This window comes from Rattus norvegicus, chromosome 13, assembly GCF_036323735.1.
Source record: "Rattus norvegicus strain BN/NHsdMcwi chromosome 13, GRCr8, whole genome shotgun sequence".
Classification (NCBI taxonomy): Eukaryota; Metazoa; Chordata; class Mammalia; order Rodentia; family Muridae; genus Rattus; species Rattus norvegicus.
The window spans coordinates 46003900-46028762 of NC_086031.1; the positions used below are offsets into that span (position 1 = coordinate 46003900).

The window sequence follows — 24863 nt, forward strand, 5'->3', positions numbered from 1 at the left end:
GCTCGCTGTGTAAACCAGAGGGCGTTGCCCTCACACATCAGCTCGCCGCCACAGTCCTCGCCCCAGGCTGCTACCCCGGGAGCTCTAAGCCGGACTTTGGGCCAGCCGGGAAGCACGAATGTCCGGTAGAACAGGAGCCCTGGGAGCTAGTGCACCGGACAGTCTAATAGGGTACATACAGGATAACCAGGCCAGAAACAAAACACTGGCTTCGGTGCCTGGCCCCTCCCCCGGAAGTGACGCGAGGCTTCGGCGTCGAGGAAGGGGCCCGGCAGTGCCGGGGGGGATTGAGAGTGGCGGAGGCCGCGGAACGACGGAAGACGGCGGCCGTAGTGAAGAACGTCGAGCGCACGCACGGCGAGTGGCAGCTTAACTAGCCACATCGCCGTCCGGGCCGCGTGTGCGAGGGCGGAGGGCGGGGCTCGAGACCTGCGGCAGCGGGAGATGCGGGCGGCTGCAGGCACGCGGCTGGCTCGGCTCGGCCGCCGCCGCCTTCTCGGGCCCCGGCGCGGGGGTTGCCGCTGTTTGCCGCGCCGTCTTTGAATTCCTAGCGTGAGGAGCAGTCGGTGACAGAGTCTAGCACCGCGTTTAAGGTCGAGAAGGATTCCTGTGTCCTGCCTGGTGAGCGACACACCCACGCCCCGTCGGGGTCTCGCACCACCGCCTCTTAGCCTGGTTCTACGCGGGCCAGGCGGAGGTTGCGGGCGCGGCAGGAAGTGCACCGGGCGGCGGGAGGGGCGGAGCTTGGTAGTGGGAGGGCGGGACCTGGTGGTGGGTGGGCGGGGCCTATTGGCTCGCTCTCCTTGGGAGCAGCTCCGCGGAGCTCAGGTGCTCGCCGGAGCGGCCCCTCCGCCCTTCCCGCACCACGGTGGGTTGTGCGAAGCCCCATAGGTGGAAGGTGGCAGCAGTTTTTGTTGTCTGGGTGGGGCGGAGGGGAACAGTTTTAACTTGTCTTAGTGGCAGGAAGTTGGAAAGTGAAAGTGCTTTCTTGACTCGCCCACGGGCCGGAGGTTTGCGTCTCCCCGCACTTTGATCTCGGGGCGCGCGGCCTCACGCCGCATTCTTCCCTTCCCCAAGCCCGCTGTCCATCCGGCCACAGGTTTTTCTTTCTCTACTTTTCAACAGTTGTCCTCGCTTACTGTACAGCTGTGGCAAGCTTTTCCGAGGAAAAGCATTGGAAACGTCTTTGGGGGAGGAATCTTAAACGGGCATCGGCAAGAAATAGGGGGAAATTGTTGGGTGAACTCAGAAGACACAGTTGGCTTTTCCTCAAGCCGTTGCAATTTGAAGGTTAGGTCATTTAAGTAAGATTCTTTCAGCAGAACGGCTGCCGTTCTAGGGCCGACAAGAACGGTGTGTCGTTCTAGGGTCAGAGCTCTTCTCCCTCTCTTTTCCCCGCCATGCACAGAACGTGGAGCGTCTGTATTTCCGGCTAGGAGTGGTGTTTTTGTTAAAACAGTATGATTCAACTTCTCCTTGGAGGAACTCTTTGTTCTTTGATCCTTGGTTTTATTTTAAAATGGAAACTGCTTACGTGGAGTTCATAATATTTTTTGGGAAATACCGTCTTAAGTTTTGGGATACCGTTATATATTTAAGTTACCAGCAAAAAAAGGGGGGAAAAGTATACATTTAATAATCCTGTGACTCTTACCGTTGCCCTGTCCTTATCCTCCTTGTGCTAGGTATCAAAACAGGTTATGTCAGCAGGTGCTCATCAACTCTTCTGCACTCCAGGCTCCCCTCTTTACTTCAAGAAAGGTAGCAAGCAGTTTTCTTTGTCTAGGTACAGTGCTAGCCCTCTAACCTGTGCTCTCAAGCATGCTAGACAAGACAAGCACTCTACCACTGAGCTGTTCTCCGGCTCCTAAAGCCCCCTCTTTCTGTGTAGCTTAGCCTTTCCAGCATTTATTTATTTATTTATTTATTTATTTATTTATTTATTTATTTATTTATTTTTCGGAGCTGAGGACCGAACCCAGGGCCTTGCGCTTGTTAGGCAAGTGCTCTACCACTGAGCTAAATCCCCAACCCCATTTCCAGCATTTATTAATCTGTGAATGATCAGAGATCATCATTTGGGTCCATTTAAGTCTGCCTTCATTATGCTTCTAAAAAAGCCTTTGAGGCTGTAATTGTTTGTACTTAGTATCTTGGCTTTTGTACCTATATGATGTCTGTCTGTTCCTCTCTGTTGATAAGTAGCCGGGGCTTTATACCCATAGTCCTCCCTGCTTCATCCTCAGGAGAGCCTGGATTACAGGCACGTCCCGGGACTGTTTCACTTCTACTTGTCTCCTGTACTTTGGGGGCGGGGAGGGGGAGTCTTGAATAACTCATGTAGCCCTAGCTGGCTTGGAACTCACTATATAGAGTGGGCTGGCTGAGGACTCAGACGGAACGGCCTTTGCCTCAGTGCTGGGATAAAGGTGTGTGCTGCCATGTTCTCTGTCATGGTTGAGGAAATCATTGAGGTTCACTTGTAGGAGCTAAAATGAAGTGTTTCCAATGGTGTACGTAGGAGTTCTTTGAAAGAATAACCTGACACAGAAATTGAATCATGGGTTGAGGGTTGTATTTCAGTTGTAGAGCCCATGTTTACTATGTGAGACGGATTTGATGCTTAGCACAACTTGTATTTGGTGGTGTGTTTTTGTTTTTTTGAGGCGTGGTCTCATAGGAATTAGGGTGGCCTTGATCTCCTGATTTTTCCACTTCCTCTGCTGAGACATACAAGTTTATTGTAACAGACGGATGCTCTGGAACATGCTGGCTTGAACTCACAGAGATCTACTTGTCTCTGCCTCCTGGAAGTAAAGGCGGGCTCTCCCAGCTGAGGCCCTCGCAGACATCCCTGATGAGAAGGTGTTGTCTGAAGTGTGTTCTTCCCTTAGGCTCCTATTTCTTGGAGCTGTCTTAGCAGGCTGCACTAGGGTATAATTGCCAAAGTTGGAAAACTAATAAAAAAGTAACTTGTCATACGAATAGACATCATCAGGAAAAAAAAGTCTGTTTGGTAAACTCAGAACAATGACGGACTGCACCTCCCCCGCCTCCCCTGACACACACAGACACACATACACAGACACAGACACACACACACACACACACACACACACACACACACACTCACACTTACTGGAGATGATAAACACTGTTTTAGCGAGGCCGTGTGGAAGATGGCTAGTGAGCTGGTTGCTTAGGACAAGGGGAGCTCTTTGTGGATTGCTGTCATTCGGTCTCTGGTGTTATGTTGGCAGGGCTCTTGCTGGGCAGAGAAGAGGTTTCTCTTCTGGGTAGAGGAGTGGATGATGACTGAAGGGGCCTGGTGCGCCTGTCCCTTTCACCATCAGCTCTGCCTGTGGGAGGCATCTCTTTTATTTTACCGTCTCTGCTTTTGGATCACAGCGTCTGCACAGACAGTGTCAAAAGTAGTAACTAAAGATGACTGGAGGGTATTTTCATGCTTGAGAGAAATTCTAGAAACCCAAACAGTTTCCTAGCTGGTGCTCACTGATCTGTCCTCTGAGTCATAGATTGTTAGGCTCAGTCTTCGCATGCCTGAATTGTGTAACTGTTACGTCATGTTTGTTTGTTTTAGTTATCTTCATTGAGAGTAACTCACATCACCTGCCGAGAACATACAGTTGAGTGTGTTATAATGCATACAGAATGGAGTCACTACAATCTTGAGAATATTTACAGCTACCCTAAAAGAAACCTTGTGGTCATTGCTTTGCTTCTCCAGTTTTCTCTCTCTCTACTCCTTCTGTTCCATGCCTCTACGTCAGCCCACTCAAAAGTCTGTACATGGTCGGACCTGAGCATTTCCTGTCACTGGAGCCATGCCTTTGGGGGGTGACTCAAGCGACTCAAGCTTTTACTTTTGTCATGTTGTCAAGGCTCATTGGTGTTGCATCCTTTTTTTTTAAAGAGGAGGTGTGTGTGTGTGTTGTGTGTGTGTGTTCAGCATGATGTACCAGGATAGCCCTCAGGTGTTAGTCCTCACCTTCTACAAGACAGGGTCTCCGTCTGCTCCAGCCAGCTGCCCCCGAGCTGCTGGGTTCCCCTGTTCACTTCACATCTCTTTGGGGCTCTGGTGTTACAGGTATTAGTTCCTGCTCTATGTAGATCCTGGGCATTGGAACTAGATCCTTAAGCTTGTTTGAAAATGCTTTAATATGGGAGCCGTCTTTCTACCCATCGTGATTCCTTTTAGTGGTTGGACAATATTCCAGTATGTGAAGGTACTATAGTCTATTATTCCATTCATAAGTTGGATGGACAGTTGAATTGGTTCACTCAGGTTTATGAATAATTTTGCTATGAATATTTCTGGTTTGGTTTTTTGTTTTGAAACAGAGTTTTACAATGTAATTCTGGCTGGCTTGGAACTTGCTATGTTGCCCAGGCTGGCATTGAGCTCATAGAACTGCCTGCCTCTGCCTCCTAGTCCTGAAATTAAAGGCATGTGCCACCGTACAGTTCTTTTATGGACAGATGTTTCTGTCTAGGTGTGTACCTGGCCACATGGTAAAGTGGCTGGGGAGGAATTGCATTTGAAATTTCTACCAGTAAAGTGTGAGTTTCAGTTTCTTGTCTGTGTCAGCTTATTGTTGCTCTTTCTGCTTAAAATAGTCCCGCAGTGTTTCTGCTTGTTTTCAAGTTCTGCTCCCTACTATGAGCGATGGGGAGACCTTTCTGTGTGCTTATTGGCTGTTCTAGCTTTTCTCTGGAGAGACACCTGTACCTGCCTTTTTTTTTTTTTTTTTTTTTTTTGGTGCTGTAAGAGCTATTTACCTACTCGGGGTGCAAGTACCTTCTCTGACACTCGACTTTTGAGAGGTTTTGGGGGTTAGAACATTTGAGGGGGATTGTCTTCTGACTTGCTGATAAGTCACAGCAAAATTTAAAATTTTTATATAGTCTAATGTGCATGTCTTTAGTAGAACTGACTTCCCTTCAAACCTTCTGACCCACTGGGATTTCATTCCAAGAGAAAGGAGGTGTTTCTGACTTTAATTAGTTAATTACTCTTGGGTTTTCAAGGTAGGGTTTTTCTGTGTAATAGTCCTGGTGAAATCTCACTTTGTAGACCAGGATGGCCTTGAACTCGCAGACACATCTGCCTACTTCTGTCCCCCAAATGCTGAGATCAAAGACATGCACCACTGCCACCTGGCCCTGATTTTGCTTTTTATGGAAGTTGTTCAGTCTCTTTGTCACATATAAACAAACATGTTGATTTGGTCAGAGCTGCCATGTGTGAATTCTTTTCATGAAGTTCTGTGAGGAAAATGTCTCTGAGACAGCACTACCTTGTTGCCCGCCGCCTGGGAGAGTGGTCGTCAGCTGGGATGATTTGACTGCCAAGCAGCAAGGGTACTAATGCCTAGTGGGTGGGGCCAGGGACTCTCCAGTGCCCTGGACAGTCCTACAGCTCAGGATTAGCTGGAACTGGGAAACTCTGGCCCGAACAGGAAGGCCCCAATATTGAAGGTTTTTTCTCCTGTTCTTGTTCTGATCAGTAATTAAATAAAAGAAGAAACTCTGCAGACTGAACCGGTAACAGAACTGCAGATTGAGTTGGGGAACATTTTGTTGAATTTTCAGTGCTGCCAATTTGTATGTAAACTACCCTGCTATGCTGCTTAACTATTTGGAGGAGAAATACCAGTTGGACTAGGAACAAATTGTTCCTTCCACGTCAGTCAGCCTCCTGGCCACCCCAAGATGCAAGTCTTGTCAGAAACACAATGGGCTCATTTATGTGTACTTTGAACTGGTGGTCTTCTAAGAGAATGTGATGTAATAAGGTGTTAAGGTAAAAGTTAAGAACTGACCCTCCGTTGACTTCCTGTCTTTAGCTCACTCTATCATTTATGGAGCTAGCTTTACTTTAAAAGCTGCCTGCTGTTTAAGGTAACATTTTTTTCCCCCTGTCATGCTGGAGATAGAACCCAAGGCCTCAGACATGCACAGGTGTCTCACTGCTGAGCCAAACCCAACATGCTTCAGACTTGTGGAGCTGGGAACTAGAGAAATGGCTCAGCAGTTAAGAGTGTGTGCTGCTCGTGGGACCTGAGTTTGATTCCAAACACTCATGTCCAGCACTTGGGGGGTATGACACCCTCTTGTGACCCTGTGGCCACCACTTTCATATTCACAAATGCACATTCAGAGACAAAATTCCAAATGAAAATAAAATCTTAAGAAAGATTCCTTAAGGGAACTGATCATAGTGGTACACAGTTGTAATCCCAGTACTTGGGGCTGGCTGAGGTAGGAAAACTGTGAGTTCGAGGCCACATAGAGGCATTGTCAAGACAAAACCTTAGTAGCATAGCAAATGTGAGAGTGTGCACTCTGGATTCAGATGGCCTAGGCTTAAGTCTCAGTGTTAGCATTTGCTGTGTGTCTTTGACAAACTACCCAGCCCTTTAGTGATCTCCTGTTCTGTATGTGTAATGATGGGGGGGTAGTACTTGACTGGCAGGGGTACTGATGGGGGGGTAGTATGTGACTGGCAGGGGTACTGATGGTGGGGGGGTAGTATGTGACTGGCAGGGGTACTGATGGGGGGGTAGTATGTGACTGGCAGGGGTACTGATGGGGGGGTAGTATGTGACTGGCAGGGGTGCTGTGCACCTGGAGCACCTGCCAGCATTAAGTGACTGTCCCCTCTCCTCTTTCAGCCCATTGCTATGGACAGTGCCATTACTCTGTGGCAGTTCCTTCTTCAGCTCCTGCAGGAGCCTCAGAATGAGCACGTGATCTGCTGGACCTCTAACAATGGGGAGTTCAAGCTTCTGCAGGCGGAGGAGGTGGCTCGCCTGTGGGGGATCCGAAAGAACAAGCCTAACATGAATTATGACAAACTCAGCCGAGCCCTGAGATACTACTACGTAAAGGTAAATGCCTGCCGAGAGCCTCAAAACAGGAGTCAGTCTTCGTTTCTCTTGAGGTGTTGAGTACTATCATAGCTTGTTTAGCCCAGTTTATTTAACAGCCTCAGTGGCCTTGGTTGTGTTTCTGCAGACCCCTTAAGTGTTTCAATACTGTCTTCATTCGTACACATGCACATGTGGACGTCAGAGCACAGCTTGTGAGAGTTGGTTCTCTCCTCTCACTGTTTGGATTCCAGGGATCGAACTCAGGTTGTCAGGTTTGGTGGCAAACACCTTCACCTGCTGAATGACCTCGCTGGATGTTCTCATTTTTATTTTACATGTTTGCTGTTTTTACCTGCATGGACTTCTGGGTATCATGCATGCAGTGCCTTCAGGTACCAGAAGAGGCCATTACCCCTCCCTTAAAACTGGAGTTGTTAGCCACCTGACATGGGTGCTGGGACCTGAGCTAAGGTTCATGCTCTTAACCACTGAGCAATTTCTCCAGCCCATTAGAAATTCCTTAAAGGGAAGAGTATAAGATTGGAATACAAAAAAGGAAATTGGAGATGCTTGAGAATACACATATTTGTCATAATTTACTTTAAAGATTGTTACTTGGGGCTAGGGATGCAATTCGGTTGGTAGGCTGCTTGCGGTGTGTATGAAGCCCTAGGCTCAATCTCTTAACACAGCATAAACTGGGTGTTGTGGCACAATCCTAACACTGAGGAGGTGGGGGGGCGACCAGAGGTTGATGACTTACCCAGTGTGAAGCTAGACAATAGGAGCTGTCGAGAGGGCTCAGTTGGTACTGCTCGTGGTACAAGCATGATGACCAGAAAGGTCTGCTGCCTAGCAACCATGTTAAAAGAAACCAGAAACAGTGGGCCTGTATCCTAGTGCTGGGCAGGAGAGATAGGAGAATCCCTGGGGCTTCTCGCCCGTCTATATAAATAGGCAACGCTGACTGAGGATGGCAACAGTTGTTGCTTCTGACCGGCCATGCACATGTGTATACCTGCACACATAGGTGAGAGCCCACATGGGAGAGCCCACATACACCTGTGCACACAAAAAATTTCATCACAGAGTCTTGTAGATTGAGTTATTTGTGTAGTTTAGTGTAGGGAACACAAATTATACCTTAAAGAATAGCTCTTATCTGCCCAGGTATGGCGGCTCACCTGTAACTCAGCACAAGAGGATTGCCATGGGTTCTAGATCAGCAAGAGAAGCTATCTAAAGTTGAATTGATTATTTCCTCCTTCTCCCCTTCTTCCTCCCCTCCCCTCCCCATTTGTTTTGTGAGACAGGGTTCTGTTATGTAGCACTAGCTACCCTGGAACTAGCTCCATAGACCAGGCTAGCCTCAAAACCTGCTTGCCTCCCGAGTCCAAGGACTAGAGGCATGTACCACCACTGCCACACTAGAGTTGATTTCTTAGTTTAAATTATACTTAAAATTTTAAAATTTGTGTTATGTGTGTGTGAAGGAGAGAGAGAGTCCACACTTAGGCCTGGCATGTGAGTTTTTACATGTTTATATGTATTAGTGTTTTGCCTGTCTGTGTGTCTGTGCGACACTTGTGTGCCTATTAGCCAAGGAGGCCAGGAGAGGATGTTGGATCCCTGAGAACCGAGGTCGTTGATGGTTGTGAGCTATCACATGGTGCTGAGAATCAAACCCATGTCCTCTGGTAGAGCAGCCATCACCTTACTAACGCACTCATTCATTCACTCATTCAGAGGCAGGGTCAGCTGTCCTGGATCTCTCTGTGTAGACTTAGCTGTTCTCGAACTTAGAGATCCACCTGCCTCTACCTCCCAAATACCAGGGTTTAAGGTGTGCCACCACCTACCTGTAGCAGCCAGGGGCCATATCTGTTAAGCTGCCTCTCCAGTCCTCCAAAGGAGAGCTTTTGAGGTGTGTTCTCACTTTCCATTGTACTTGTTGAAGCAGGATCTCGGTTCTGCTGCTGAGCTGCCTATTCTGGGGTAGCTGGCCTGCAAGTGTCCTGGTGGTTCTCCTGCCTCTGCCTCCCGTCTCTGTAGGAGTGCCGGGAGTACATGGCTGTACTACAGCATCCAGCTCTTCATGTTCTGGGGCTCAAACGTGATCCTTCAGGCTTATGTAGATAATACCCTTATCTGTCAAGTCATCTCCTCAACCCAAAATTATATCTTTCACTGTTTTATGACTTTGAATATTTACTTGGGCACTGGAGAAAAATAAACATCGTCAAAGTATAGACTTAGAATAAGAATCTAAGCTGTCTGTTTACTGCAACGTGCAGAAGTTGCTCTTGCCAGCTTTCCCAAGGCCAGAATTAGTTGAAGGAAGTAGGAACCTCACAGTGCCATGCTCTGAGACCCTTTAGCTTCCTTGGAATGCTTATAGCTTCTGCCACTGGGACCATCTTGAGATTGCAGTTCGCAATACCAGTATTTGGTTGAGAGCATCAAACAGTTACTGTCTCAGCTTTTATGTGATATTTTAGTCCAGTTACTAATGAGGCTTTGAACCGCTTTCAGTTCTCTGAACAAGGACTGTGTTTGGTCTGGGTTAATGACTGTAGATGCTTTGAGGTTGTTTAAAAGCTATGCCTCGTTCTCAAATAGAGTACTTTGGTCTGTTTGAGGGAAATAGGTCCCTTTTTCATGAACTGTGAGAGGTAATTTATGTGAAGGTGTAAGGATGTTTATCTTCTCTACCTACAGAACATCATTAAAAAAGTGAATGGTCAGAAGTTTGTATACAAGTTTGTCTCCTATCCAGAGATTTTGAAAATGGATCCACTGACGGTAGGCAGGATTGAGGGAGACTGTGAAACTTTAAATTCCATTGAAGCCAGCAGTTCCAAAGATGCTGAGTGTGGAGGAAAGGAGAGGCCACCTCAGCCTGGAGCCAAGACATCCAGTCGCAATGACTACATACACTCTGGTTTGTATTCTTCCTTTACTCTCAACTCTCTGAACACCTCCAATAAGAAGCTTTTCAAGTCAATAAAGATAGAGAATCCAGCAGAAAAACTAGCAGAGAAGAAAGCTCAGGAGCCAACCCCGTCCGTGATCAAATTCGTGACAACACCTGCCAAAAAGCCGCCCATGGAGCCTGTCACTGTTGCCTTTTCAACAAGCCCTAGTGTTTCTCCATCTTCTGAAGAAACTATCCAAGCTTTGGAGACTCTGGTCTCTCCCACACTACCTTCCCTGGAAGCCTCAGCCTCTGTATCCATCCTGGCTACCACCTTTAACCCCACTCCTCCAGTTCCTTCCATACCCCTTCCTCTACAGGAGCCTCCCAGGACACCGTCTCCACCGCTGAGTTCTAACCCAGACATTGACACAGACATTGAATCAGTGGCTCCTCAGCCCATGGAACGTCCAGAGAACTTGTCACTGGAGCCTAAAAATGAGGATTCAGCTTTGCCAGAAAAGGACAAAACAAATAACTCATCAAGATCCAAGAAGCCAAAAGGGTTAGAACTGACGCCCGCCCTTGTGGTCACAGGCAGTGACCCCAGCCCCTTGGGGATCTTAAGCCCGTCTCTCCCAACAGCGTCGCTTACACCAGCACTCTTCTCACAGGTAGCTTGCTCTTTCTCTAAGCGTGACTGCATTCATCACCCTTTAAGCCGTATCTAGAATTTATACCTGCAAGATTCAATTTCTGTTAAGTAGGTTTGTCTTAGAAAGATTATATGTAAACCTGGGAAACTCACTTCCTTACCTTAATTGGAATCTTCAAAACAAAAGAGATTTGATGTTTCATCTTCTAGAAATCCTTGTTCTTAGGTGGATAATATAATTTAGATGGTATAGAGCCCCTGGGTTCCACCCCAGCACTGTGTAAACCAGGCATGGGGTCTGCACACGAGAAATCCCAGCACTGAGGAGGTCGAGGCAGGCAGACCTAGTCTGGGCTCCATGAGAGCCTTCCTAAGTAAAGCAGAACTCATTGATTTGCAGTGTTCCACCTCTTCCCTTAAATCTGACCATCAGGGGAAAAACAGAGGGGACTGAGAACCTTGAGAGGAGGGATGGTGTGGCCTTTGTAGTCAGTGTATCTAGTTATGTTAGGTTTTAACTTGCTCACTTTGGAGAGCTCTTGAATAAGACCACCCCAGATGGTCAGACAGTTTAGGTACTCAGCTGGTACACTATTGTACCTGCATGTAGTTTGCTTTCTAGTTTGGAAAGACACTATAAAAGTTGGGTTATAAAGTGATTATTGTGACCCTTAGCTTTCCTAGGTTATAAATGATTTCTGAGCTTTTCCTTATGATAAAACTTCAGCCACAGAGACAGTTGGGGAGGAGGAAGTAGTATATAGATTCTGTTTGTCTCTTTGGAAGGAGGGAGCACAATGCTGGCACGTCCTTGAGTGGCCTTCTTGTTGTTGCAGACACCCATCCTGCTGACGCCGAGCCCCTTGCTCTCCAGCATCCACTTTTGGAGCACTCTCAGCCCGTTTGCTCCTCTGAGCCCAGCCAGACTGCAAGGTGCTAATACGCTCTTCCAGGTAAACTACCCCAGTGTGCCTCCTGTTAACTGTGGGGATGGGCAGAGGTCATAGCCCACTGCCCAGCGTCCTTGTCGCACACCTCCCATTTGACGAGTGTTTCTCAGTCCATTGTGAGGTACTGGTTAATTTTCCTTTTGGTGCAGTGGGTGACTGGGGCCTGCTACTCCCAGTTGCTGCCCAGCTTAGCAAGAGATTTTCATTCTGCATCACTAACCCAGGAAAACACTGACGTTCAAGGCGCAGTGTCTGTTGATTGCATACGGCTTTTTTTGTGCTATGTATGTTAAACCACTGTAAGTCTGTGTACATGCACAATGCGTGCACACACGGCCATGATGAGGATACATGGATTAGAGTTACGTACCTTCACAACCTGTTCCCCTCGTTTATCTCCCTCCTCTTGTCTTCAGAACCCATCAGCTCTACCCCTTACAATACTTCCCCCTCCGACTTTCATGCCTTATTTTTGTGGCGGTGTTAGGGTTACTTGCCTGTGCATGAGTGAGTGTGGGTCTATACTGAAGAAAACCGGATCCTCCCCAGTCAACAGCTGTTAACTATCCTAGCTCCTCGGCTAGCACCGGGCCTCATGGGTTTCTCCTGTACCCATGTTGGCATGTTGACTTGCTTGATTTCCTTGATCTTGTGTGCGTAACCACAGCTCCTGTGAGTGTATGAACTGAACACATCACTTTGAGAAGACAGAATTTCACAGCACTGTTCCCCATCCTCTGGCCCTTAAATTCTTTGTGCTCCCTCTTCCACAGCATTCCCTGAGCCCTGGGGTATGTGTGATACAGATGTCCCATTAATAGCTGTGTACGCCACCAACACTTGTCCACTGCTCTTGACCAGTCGTGAGTCTCAATACTAACCATTATTCACTGCAAATAATTCTCTGGAGCTGGAGAAGTGGCTCAGTGGTTAAGAGTGCGTACTGCTCTTGCAGGGGACCAGAGTTCAGTTCCCATCATCCTTTTTGGGGACCTGCACTCACACATACAAACCTACACACATAGACACTTAATTTTTAAAAATAAAGCTTGTCTTATAAGGGTCAAGAGCTGGATTCATCACTGAGTGTAAAGGTAAGTGTTTGGAAGGCTGTTGGATAGTATGTCTACTTAGCAAAACAATCATAGGTCCCCTTAAGGCCAGTGACCTCCGAGCTGTGGGCTTTTGACCAAGTTTACAGTTCTAGGCATGGATTCCCTTCCATGGATCAGGCTTTAGATCTTAAATAGAAAAGTGGTTGGTTACTCCCGTAACATTCATGGGACATTAGCACCCGTGAACATGTTGCCTGGCAAGTCAGTCCTTCAGCATGTGAGACCCGTTGCCAGGTAGAGCTACCGATGGCTTGTCTCTTCTAGTGGCCTGCACACCATGTTTCAGCTTTATGAAAGCTAGCTAGCAGGGAGGAAGTTCCCAGGTCAGTTCCAGCTTGGTTTCTCTGACCTGGAACCAAAGTACGTGGTATCTTTAGGAATAGTTCTGAGCAACTGGTGGGCAACCAGGAGCAGTAGCAATAGCCTGCATTGTGTGAGGGCCTCTGAGAACTCTTGAGTAACAGTTCTTAAGGACATGTCCCCTGCTTGGCACTAGAATTTGTTTAATTGTTCATGACTTCTAGGAACGGCATCGTCCACCCAGGATGCAAGGTGTCTTCATTCAAACTCTTTAAAAAATCATCTTTAATTAGCTTGCAAAGTAGTAGATTTCCATTTAATTATTTGTAGGTTCCCTCTTTTAATTCTTTTTAAAAAAAAGATTTATTTTTAAGTATTAGTGCTCTGTCTGCTTGTATACCTGCATGCCAGAAGAGAGCATCAGATCCCATTACAGATGGTTGCGAGTCACTATGTGGTTTCTGGGACTTAAACTCAGGATCTCTGGAAGAGCTGATAGTGCTCCTAACTGCTGAGCCATCTCTCCAGCTCCTACTTTTTTTTTTTTTTTTTAAAAGAGGGAAGTTCTGAGACTGTTGTTATCAGTTACCTCATAATTGACCCTCATCAGCCTTTTCCTGCTAAGCCAGAGCTTAGGAAATGAACTCTGTATTGTCTCCCCACCAAGCTGTTAGGAAAGTTCCATATTATATTTTTACTTTTTCCTATGTGGGAAGTAATTCTCCCTAGAAGAAACAGAGTCTTAGAATACTCTGAAACTTTGAGCCATTCCTAATGATGTACTTAGAACTGTAGCCCGGAGCTGGCTCCTTTGCAGGTGCTCTCAGGGAGCAGGGGCAGCTGTTGTCTAGGAGGAGGGCCCTGTGAGCACTTGTGCTTCTCTGGATTTACTGTTGAGGGTTCACAGTTCACTTTGTAACTGACCAACACCCCTGTGGGTTTGTCTTTTGTGAAATTTTTTAAACCACTGAGGTTAAACCTAAGGGTCTATGCCAGGGCATCATGAAGGAAAGCATCTCCACTCCTTTGAGGTAGACTGGAAAAAGTTAGTATTTACACTGTTAGCACAAATACATATTTTTTGAAAAAATTTATTTAAAAAGTTCAATACAATATAGTTTGATCATATTCTTTCTCTTCCCCCAAATCCTCCCAGATCTGCCTCACTTTCTGCCCATCCAACTTCAAGTTCCCCCTCTCTAATATATGTGTGCGTCTCTATCTGTCTCCTTAAAACAACACAAAATGAAGAAGCGAAAATCAAAACAAACTAAAAATAAAGTAAGATAGAATAATGAAATGAAAGCATAGCAGTAACAACGACAAACAACATGGAGTCTGTCTGTGTTGGCCAGCCACTCCTAGATATGGAGCCCTGGAGTATAGTTTATGTTCACAGGGACAGTTCATGGAGAAACTGATTTTCCCTTTGCCAGTGGCTACCAATTGCAGATAGCCTCTTAGAGGACAAAGACATTTTTGTTTGTTTTTGCTATGACAATATTTTGCTATGACAATATTTGAGACAGCACAGTGGATGAAGCATTTGTCTGGCAGTCTGCTTGATGGCCGGCAACCACATAGAGGCTGGAGGAGAGGCTGCCTTCACAGAGCTCTCACCTCACACTGTAGCCACAGCACCTGTGTGTACCACCCCACCACCCTATGCACATGGTACTGTAAACAAAACAAGAAGTACATCACAGTCTTCCATGATACCCAGTCACTGCCTTTGTCTTGAGGAAGTGTCGTATGTTCTGCCCTGGGGGAGAGGAGGGACAGAAAGTGGAAGGAGAGATTAGTACTGGGATGCTAATCTGCGTTTGTTTCTTTCTCAGTTCCCTTCTGTACTGAACAGTCATGGACCATTCACTCTGTCTGGCCTGGATGGACCTTCCACTCCGGGCCCGTTTTCTCCAGACCTGCAGAAGACATAACGAGTGCAGTTGTGGACTAAGAGACTAAGGAACTAGGACATAGACATCAGCATGACTCAGTTCGAAATGAGGGGTAGTTCTGCAGTGCTCATAATAGACCGTTGTGATTTTTCCCACTGCCTGTTGACAAGCCTTTTCAGGACTCTCAAAAGTTGGACTGTACAAAAAATGCCTTAATTGGAGTCCAAGCTCCACCTCACTTCTTTTTTTTTAAAGGTGTTTTTTTTGTTGTTGTTGCCTTTTTTTCCTTTTTTCCTTTTTTTTTTTTTTAAAGCTTTGTGCAAAAAACATTGGATAGTTGAGGTTCAGCAGCTGTGTTTCTCAAGAGTCACCGAACAAAGTCACCAGCCCTGGATGTGAGGACCCACATCCAGGGGAGAAAGTGTGCTTAGAGCCTGTTACTTAAAGGAATTCTTGTCCACTATGTGTGATGACCCACTTCTGCAGTCTCAGCACTTGGGAAGCTGAGGTGGGAGAATACCAAGGGTGGAGGGCCAGCCTGCGCTATATATATTGTGAGGTTGTCTCAAAAAGACAAAAATACGACTTAAATGAAACCAGCAGCATATTTTGTAGTGAGTGCGCTCTGTTGAATGTCTAAGGGGAGCGGCTCATGAGCAGTGGGAGAAACCTTAGGAGGTCAGCCATGCTGAGGATCTGTTTTGCCGTGAGCGCTGACATTACAGTTCTACAGAAGGGTGTCTTGTTTGCACTTACCTGGGCAAATCTCTGCTATCCGTACCTGTGATCCTGTCTGAACCTGTCCCTAGGCCCCGAGCTGTTTTAACACAAGACTTGGAAAGCTCAGTTTTAATGTGGGTTTTGGAACATTGGTTGAGACTAGGAGATCCCACTGTGAGCACAGATCTCTGGTGTGTGCTTTGAGCAGTGTGGTTCTGTAGCCATGCAACACAGCATGCAAGTGGTGATTTTTCCTGAGAGGAGAGTTGTGGTTTGAAAATTGAATGTCACAAGCAACCAAAAAGGTTCAGTGAAACACCCTGAGACAGGAGGTGGGGTGTTTCCAGCTAGAAGACACCCAGAGTGCCAGGCCCCTTTTCTTCTTGCCAGTTTCATCCCCTTACCATGCTGCTTTTAAATCTAAGGTCAGAAGATGATGATGCGTTCAGGTGTTGTAATCAGGAAGATGAACTCCAAAGGGAAACTTCGGTTAGCTGGAGGTAGAGACGGGCTTACTGCTTTCCAAAAGCGTCTTAACTTGTGGAAGATCAGATTGCACCTGACCATTCTTATGCATAGGAATTTGATTATTAAATTAGTAATGAGAAGTAGAGGCCTTCATTTGCATATTATGAAATACTGTGTGGTAAGACAGATACATTGATCTGGAATTGATACTAATTTCACAGTGGAATTTTGAAAATTTGACTCTTAAAGTCCAGAACCAAATTAAATGACATGTTCCTCCTCTGCCCATTAAACCCTAGATGTGACCTGAGTGGCATGAAGGCATGAGGGACTTGTGGGCTCAGAATGACACTGATACCCAGTGGCGTCTTTTCAGCTGCATAGCATTGCTGTCCAGTGCAGAGACATGGAAGTCCGGCAGTGTGTGCTGGCTGTGGAGGGGCGGGCCACAGTGCCTTTTAGGGGTGGCTGCAGACCTCTGTTACTGGTCCATTTGTGATTATCTTAAAGTTCTGTTCCCAGGATGTGCAATAGTAGCATTGAAAAGCAGTGTTCAGAGTGATGGGAGCAGGTACTGTAAGGAATGAGCTTTCTTCCCATGGTGCATCGTTAGGTTTGCATGCATATTTGGAATTAACCCTCAGCAGCACTTTGAGGTAATTTAGTGGGATAATATTGTGTAAACTAAGTAAGTATTGATAGATGACTTAGCTAGATGTTTGAAATCTGAAACCATAAAAATATTTTTATCTTACTGAGTTAAAGGAGAAAAGCCATTGGTTTGTTTTCACAGATGAAATATTTGGTAATTTCCTGTCTTAGCACAGAGCTGCCTTGGGTCCAAGGGCACCATTTAAACTCAGGCTGGGTGTGGTGATCCCAGCACATGGGGAATGGAAGCTGGAGGATCAACAGTCAGGGCTAGCCTCAGCTACATAGTAAGTTTGAGACTAGCTTAGGCTACACAGGACCCTGTATCAAAAAAACAAGGAAAAACCTCAACAACTTTGTAAGAAACCATGCGGCCTTGTGGGGTTGGAGAGACCTGTCTTCTTGATGTGAATGAATTTGCAGAAACACGTGCTTGGTTAGTGCATGGGCACGTGCCCTTTTTTTTAAAGTTGGTATATAATCTTGCTGTGTGTATGAGGCAGACATTTCTTTCTATAGACTACCTCCTTCCTGACAAAGTCTGAGCTTTGTGTTGGTTCGAATAGCCATAGAATTCTTAGCATCAACAGATGTATTCAGGGATGAGCGCACCCTCAGCTCACCTCTGGCGTCCACCACCCGTCACCTTGCTAGGGCAGATGGGGCTGGGCCTCAGTAGCCTGAAGCAGGGGAAATGAGCAGACTGTTAGAGACACCTTCTGCTCTGGACCGTCTATGCTTAGCCCTGTGACTGAAGGGGTGAGAGTGGGGGTGTTAGGGTGGTCCTGTGAAGGCCTGTGTTGGAGGGTCTGCCAGTCCCCTTGGGCGTCCATTGGTCCCTTGTGGGTTTGAATCCACGTTAGAACTGAGAAGGATGTGTGCGTAGGCTCAGAGCAGTGCCACACCCTGGGTGGGTTTTCACTTAAACTGTACTTTTACTCATGCTGATGTTTTTAAAATATAAAATTAAAATGTCAAGTTTAACTTAAAGTAAGTTTTTAGTGACTTCTGATAGTATTATTGTGTTGTTACAACCCTATGGCATAGTCTGTATGTTTGAATAAGGGTAGAAGTTTCTACTGATTAAAAAAGCATATAATAGAATCTTGAAGCCTTCAAAAGGCCAGCACTTCATTGAGTTAAAATAGTTTCTTTTTCTTCACTTTTTAACAGTTAAAATATAAGTATAATTTTTCCACTATGTTTTTTTGTTTGTTTTTGTTTTTGAGATAGGATTTTTCTGTCTCCAACCGGGCTATGAACTGAATCCCAAATGCTGACATTTGCAAGTGTGGGCCACCAGGTCTGGCTGTTTCTTCAAATTTGTAGAGAAAGTAAGTCCATGAATTTGTACGGAGTACTGACTAGCCTTTTATTCTTAAACTGGAAGATTCTTTGTGTATTTATATACCATCCTAGAAATCAAAAAGGCAGGAGAGACTGGCAGATATACCAGAGGCTTGGTGTTCATGGCATAATGTCACCTATAAGAGCCACCCTGGTCTTACGCTGTGTGAGTTCCAGTACTCTGTTACTGTGGCCTCCAATTTTAACATTCTGAACGTCGCATTGAGCCCCTCAGTGAAATTGCAGAAGAGCAGTCAATCTTTTGGAACACACACCTTGATCAGGAAAAGTTTTGTTGTTGTTGTTTCTTTTCTTTCTTTTTGTTTTTTCTGAGACTAGACCTGTAGTTTAGGCTGGCCTCAAACTCTCCGCAGTCCTCCTGCCTTGGCATCCTAAGTACTGAGATTATGAATGTGACCTGCTGTATTTAGCACAGTGAAAGTTTTTCAACATAGAAATTTCTCTCAAAAAATTGACCTGTATCACCTTACTAAAGGGACATGCACGCTCTACTGTAACATACAAAACGGGAAGCGTTAGCAAAAGAAATAAGTGCTGGGTAGCAAGTGGCCTCGCGCCTAGAAGTAAACACTCCCCTAAATCACTGACAACATGGCGGAGCTTGTTTGATTCCCAAAAATACGTGTGTGTGTGTGTGTGTGTGTGTGTGTGTGTGTGTGCGTGCGTGCGTGAGAGAGAGAGAGAGAGAGAGGAGAGAGACTGAGTGTGAGTGCATGAGTGTCAGAGACAGAGATGGGTGGGGGAGGGGGAGTTCTAAAAAAGCCTTGACATTCTCTGGGAGCCTTGTCATAGTTTTTCAAATTTCCTGTTAATTCTTTTTCATGGGGATTTGTGCCCCAGTGCCTCCTAGACTTCTGCACACCCTGACAGCCTGTTCCTTTTCATGTCTGTATCACACACAAGTGACATTGTTATTCTTATGGTCTTTGCAAACGTCTTTGGCCTTATCTTTACAAACAGCCTCATAATTACACGAAGTTACTTTATGCTAGAATATACACCAGCTTCTGCTCTCTGGCTGGATTGCTAAGCCTGAAGGGATAGTTTACTTGATGGCTTATTCTCACTATCACCTGTTTACTACATATGTGTCATTTGCCTGTGCCAAAAACTGGGCGTTATGCCACCATGGTATTCTTTGTCATGGATAGGTGTCGAGACAAGTGCAGACCTGAGCAGAAACCTGGGCTCAGAGTGAGTTCCCAAACAGCAAGACTCAGGTGTTGACACTGCCTTCTGTTGTCTGAAGGTTTCTAAAATGGATTTGAGCAGCAGAGTGTTCAACCCACAGTACCGTTCCTTCTGGCAGACACTCTCGCAGAGGCCAGCTTCTGTGGCAAGCATTTCATCAGTCTTCTAGGCCTGCTGTTTTCAGAGCAGCACTGCCCCAGTGTTTCTCTTAGATATCAGAACCACTTACCGAAGGTGCCATTTCCATCTTGGGGCGGGGATGCTCATGGGTGATGGTGTGTCCCGTGCTCTTTGGAACCTGTCACTATCAGAGTCATGTTTTCACCTGCAAACACAGCAGATGTCCCCGTCAGTGTGCAACAGGGACTCCATCCGAAGCTGACAGTGCTTCACGCTGCTTTGCATGGCTGAAACAGAATGTGACAAATGTGACAAGTAGCCAGCTTGCCAGAGAGGAGCCGTTTCATAGGTGCTGCTGTTTGCAGTTAGCCCCTGGGAAAGGTAGAAATGCAGAGTGGCTTATGGGAGAGTAGCTGCCTGCTAACATGGTTAGACTTGCTCCTGTGGTGCTGGGGACAGAACCAGGCACCTTGAGTGTGCTAAGTGACCGATGCTGGGTTACACCCCCAGCAACCTCCCCCCATTACTTTAAGTGACACCTTTAACTAGGAAATCCCCAGAGATGGCAGTTTCTTGAGTGTTAAGTGGATTGCACATGGGGCAGTTTCATGAAGCTAACTTGTCTTTGAAATACTTAAGTTGGAATTGAGCACATTAAATCCTGAGGCATTAGCTGAGTGCATCTCTTGTGTATATACTGCCATGTTGACCCACAGCGTGAGTCTTTTTCAGAGAGAGGCACATTCATCCCCAAAGATGGCTATTAATCTATTCGTTCTAAACCTAAGAACACCCATCCACTGCCGCAGGTGTCACATGATGACCTTGTTCAGTTCAGTTTCAAATGCATTCGATCTTAAAGACCAGTCACCTTATCCTCCTCTCTTCTGTTCACACATTAAACATAGGACATCTTTTCTAAAACTCTGCAATCTGTTTGTTTTCATATAAAATTGCTTCTGGGTTGACTGGGAAGTCCCAGGAGGTGTCTAGGGTGTAATAGGCCTGGCTTGTTGGCATAATGTACCCTTTAAACCATATATAGGCAGCATGAGCAGAAACCTCGAGGGGATCAGGAAGAATGGTCTCATCTTTGCCTTGTTCCCATCTTAGTAAACCCACTGATTTCTCCTCCTGCGGGGATGCGGGGAGATGGGGTGCCTGGCAGCTGGTCCAGAGGTTCTGTCAGTAGCAGCATTTGCTTTGCTAGCTTCAAGCCCAGGACTGCTGTAAATGGCTGTTAAATCACTTGGCACTTTCTTGGGATCTGTATTAGCACTGTTCATTCGTTTGTTTGTTTGTTTGTTGTTTGTTTGTTCATTGGTTACTTTTTGAGACAGGGTCTCATTGGGTAGTTCTGAGAAACTTGCTATGTGGAACGGGCTGGCCTTGAACTCACATAGATCTACTTCCGCTCCTCAGTGCTGGGATTAAAGGTGTGCACCACCATGCCCAGCTGTTTTTGTTCTTAAAAACTGGAAGCACTTAACGGTTGTTTTTGTTTGATTTCAGCTTCAGGATATTGCCGGTCAGGGAAATAGGGTTTATTTCTTACTTCTAGTTTTGGGAACTTAGTGTTTGGAGAAGGGAGCAATGGATCACCCTTTGAGTCTTCCTTCCAGGCTGTGTGAGGCAGCCTCTTTGAGCTAGGATGTAAATGGCTCAAGGTCTCTTACTATTGTGCTTTGTAGAAATGTATAATTTAGGGGTTGGGGATTTAGCTCAGTGGTAGAGCGCTTGCCTAGCAAGTGCAAGGCCCTGGGTTTGGTCCCCAGCTCCGGGGGGAAAAAAAAAAAGAAAGAAATGTATAATTTTAGAAAGTGATTGGCAGTTGGTAGATTGCACTGTAAATTTGAAAAGTATACAATTGCTAACATTTTGTGTTATTTTCCTTTGTTGCTTATTTCTGTTACATAGGGGACCGAGTCCCTTCTGAGACAGTTCATTGTTTGCTTGAGGACAGTATTTCCGCCACTGCCACTGCTGGCATACGACAGAAGAGCATGGTTCAGTCCTCTCTGCTGAGCTAAAATGGATCAGCTAAAATGTACACGTATGCAGAAGCGCACACGGATGCTTGGGCCCCGGAGGCCTGCTTACAGGTGCGGCTGAGGCTGTTCCCTCTGCCCCTGGCAGTTCCGTGGATCTTCATGGATCGGAAAGACTAAACTTAAACTCTGGGACTGCTGGCATATGCCTGTAATCCTGTAAACCCAGGAAGGTTCAGGTGCTGTATAGTGAGTTTGAGGCCAGCCTGAGCTACACGAGAGCCTTTCTGAAATACATTTAAGAGGTTCACTGGTTCGGAGCACCTGGTGATCTTCCAGAGGAACAGAATTGGCGCAACACTGCCTGTAGTTCCAGTGCTAAAGGGTCTAGCGCCCTCTTCTGGCCTCCATAGGCATCTGCACACATTAAACAAACCACCTTTTAAAACATTTTTTTAAAAGCTTTAGTTCATTTTGCAACTAATATTCTAAACATAAAATCTTTGGTTAAAGTGAGTTTCTTAGGATTATTCCCTTTATTCACCAAAATAATCAAATTGGACTTTCCCCCCCTTCTTTAAGTAGGTTTTGTTTTTATGAACTGCTGGTTACAACTGTGTCTCCATGTATCAGCCTCCTACATGGCTGGGCCGACAGGCACATGCCACCACATCGGCTTACATTTGCATTTAAGAGCAATCTAATGATTTCCATGAGTCCTATCAGAACTTCTGTTTTAAAAACCTCCTAAGCTGGAGCTTTATTTAGGTTGGTCGGTAGGGTAGCCCAAGGTTTGAGTCTCATTACTCCATAAACCAGGAGTGTGGCTCAAACCTGTAATCCTCAAACTAGGAATATAGAAGTGAGATGATCAAGAAGTTCAGGGTTTCATCCTTGGCAAGTTCAGGGCCAGCCCAAGGTTAATGATCCAGTCTTGGGGGAAAAAAATGAAAATAAAATTGTGAGGAGTGGGAAGTAACCATGGGTTATTTTAGTGTGTGCTAGGAGGTTGAATCACAGCAAACCTGGCAGTTGACGCACTCTAAGGCGTGAACATGATTTAAAAGGTAAATAACAAAGAACAAACGCTTGTTTCTCATTCAGTTAATCTATAATTTAGCAAAAGCATGAGTCTGCCTTGGAGTGACTGCAGTGTATATATACACCGGTGTCTGCACAGGTAGAGGGGAGCGGGTTCCTGTGTATGAGTTTGGAATGGCTGGTAAAAAGGACTGACAGGGTACTCACTCAGCCCCTCAGGGGAGTGGCTGTCTGGGTGAGACCTCTTGTTTATTGTATCAACCTCCGCATCTCTGGTTACCCAGTGTCGCCACTTTGTATAAGGAGATGTTAGGTGCGAGCAGCACCTGCCCACAAGAGTCGCTTACTGTCAGAGCGTCGCGAATGGTATGTCTCAGGTAGGTTTAGTTTACACTAAGGGGACCTGCAAAGTACTCCGATCTCTGTTCTTTTCTGAAAAAACAATTACTGTGGCAACTGCTAACCGTCCTTAAAATTAACATTAGTTGTTCTTACAGATGGACAGAATGGTCATCTCAGCTAGCTACCCAGTAGCACGTAACTGTGGAGACAAAAGGGTGTTGCTTTAAGGCTGGTGAAGCAAGTGCAGAGTCTTGAATTCTGCCTTTCGGGTGAGGAATGTCTTGAAGTTAAAGGGAGAGGGGGCAAAGGACGCATGCGCACTTTGAGGGCTTTCTAATGCACTTCTGTTCAAAGAAAAGATGGCGGTTCAGTTCGATGGGTGCCATTTCCAGGCATTGCAAGGGACTGCCCCAAGTAACCCGCCAGGGGTCCTTACTTCTGTTGCTTCTAAGCTGTATGCAAAAGCGTTGTTAACTTCTATAAAGATCATGTGTATTTTAAGAAAATGCAGTTTTTAAAACTTTTATGTAAGAACTGACAGAGGGATTTGCTTGTATGTGGGAAGCTGGCTTTGAGAAAGCACTCTGGCGGGTTTATTCCGAGTCTAGAGCTCTCGAGATCTGTCAGTAGATACATGTGCAACTAGATACGGACAACAATTGTATTTTTTTAAAATAAATATTTTTAACAAAATGACTTGGATTGATTATTCCCCCTCCCTCACATCTACCACAGCAGTTGGTGATATTTTTCATCCACGCTAACCGAGTAAGGAAAGGATTCAGTGCGTATCCTGAGACAGGGTCTTCGGCCGCTCGATATGTCTCCGTGAAACATTTAAAGCCAGCTCAAAAGAGGTAGAGAAGAGGGGCTTGCGAAATGATTGTCAACATGAAAGGAGCTGAGAGGACAGATGGGCTGGAAACACTTCATCATGGGAAATCTTTAAAACTGCATTGCGGGGGTTGGGGATTTAGCTCAATGGTAGAGCGCTTGGGCGCAAGGCCCTGGGTTCGGTCCCCAGCTCCGGAAAAAAAACAAAAAACAAAAAACTGCATTGCGTTTTTTTATTTTGTGTCTGGGTGTGTATGTGCACGTGTACAGGTGTGCCATAGTGCATGCATGGCAATCGGGACAGCTTTTGGGGATGAGTGTCTTATGTCACGTGTGTCCTGGGTATCAAAGGCTTGGCATCTCCTTTATTCTCTAGGCCTTCTTACTGGTCCTGAAATGTGTGCATTTCAGCGTGTGTGTGCGTGTGTGTGTGTTAAAAATTTTAACACTTGGGCTGGAGAGATGGCTCAATGGTTAAGAGCACTGACTGTTCTTCTATAAGTCCTGAGTTCAAATCCCAGCAATCACATGGTGGCTCACAACCATCTGTAATGGGATCCAATGCCCTCTTCTGGTGTGTCTGAAGACAGCTACAGGGTACTCCTATAAAATAATAAGGGCTGGGGATTTAGCTCAGTGGTAGAGCGCTTACCTAGGAAGCGCAAGGCCCTGGGTTCGGTCCCCAGCTCCGAAAAAAAAAAAAAAAGAACCAAAAAATAAAATAAATAAATCTTAAAATTTTTTAACACTTTGCAAACGTACAGTTCTAATCAGATGTGCCCGCCGCAGCCTTTGGGATGAGGACTGGTTCATTTCTACCCTAGCACCCTTTTTGTTTTCAGACAGGGTGTCATGTAGCTTTGGCTGGTCTGGACCATGAAAGCCTTGACCTTTGTGGTCCCCCTGCCTCAGCCTCCTGTGTGCTAGTTACAAATGTGACCCATAATGCTTGGCCTCCCTAGCCCCCTTTCTTTGGAGTGCCTGTGAGAAGGAAATTGGAGACCAGTTACTTTAGCTGTGAAATTAAGCCTTCTAAAAATTGGCTTGGAACGTGATGGAGGAAGTAGGCCTAATGGGTGGCCTGACTGCATCAGAGAGCACAGGTTTATTCCAGATTAAGTACCCAGAGCATACCAGATGGCTGGTGCACAGAACACAGGCCCTGGGAGTGTCTCCAGGCAGTGCTTGACCATCATTGAGCCAGTGAAGGGCTCTCCTGGGAATCTGTTCAGATATATTACCTAGTGGTATGCTGAGCTCAGAGGACCTGAGAAATATGCTCTTGCTTCTTGCAGTCTCAGGGTGCATCTTAGAATACCCAAAGCTCCAGGTCCTTCAATGGAAAAGCCCGAGAAAGCCACCATTTCGGCCTTTTTAACTGTTGGCACCATTGGCGAAGCATACTGACTGCAGGT

The 24863-nt window shown here is 46.0% G+C and overlaps 2 protein-coding genes across 9 annotated transcripts in view; one reads left to right on the top strand and one right to left on the bottom strand.

Annotated features, from left to right (window-relative positions):
• The first annotated feature begins 245 nt into the window (after nucleotides 1–245).
• On the top strand, nucleotides 246–23307 carry Elk4 (ETS transcription factor ELK4). 7 transcript variants are annotated; one of them, XR_595425.4, is made up of 6 exons: nucleotides 246–621; nucleotides 6696–6911; nucleotides 9612–10481; nucleotides 11299–11415; nucleotides 14666–17898; nucleotides 21161–23307. XR_595425.4 is itself a non-coding variant. In NM_001107173.4 (6 exon segments), coding segments are annotated over 4 exon segments (1293 nt in total). In that variant the 5' UTR covers nucleotides 290–621; nucleotides 5614–5824; nucleotides 6696–6704; the 3' UTR covers nucleotides 14765–17554.
• Nucleotides 11422–24863, bottom strand: part of Mfsd4a (major facilitator superfamily domain containing 4A) — a 47313-nt gene continuing 33871 nt past the window's right edge. Inside the window, exons 10-11 of one of the 2 annotated variants that reach the window (XM_063272534.1) lie at nucleotides 19353–19448; nucleotides 11422–14589 (exon numbers count right to left, since the gene is read on the bottom strand). In XM_063272534.1, the coding sequence (XP_063128604.1) occupies nucleotides 19387–19448 (62 nt within the window). In that variant the 3' untranslated portion in view covers nucleotides 11422–14589; nucleotides 19353–19386. Of the gene's footprint in view, nucleotides 14590–17759; nucleotides 19449–24863 lie in introns of those variants that run through there. The other variant, NM_001109069.2, reaches the window with a different exon arrangement.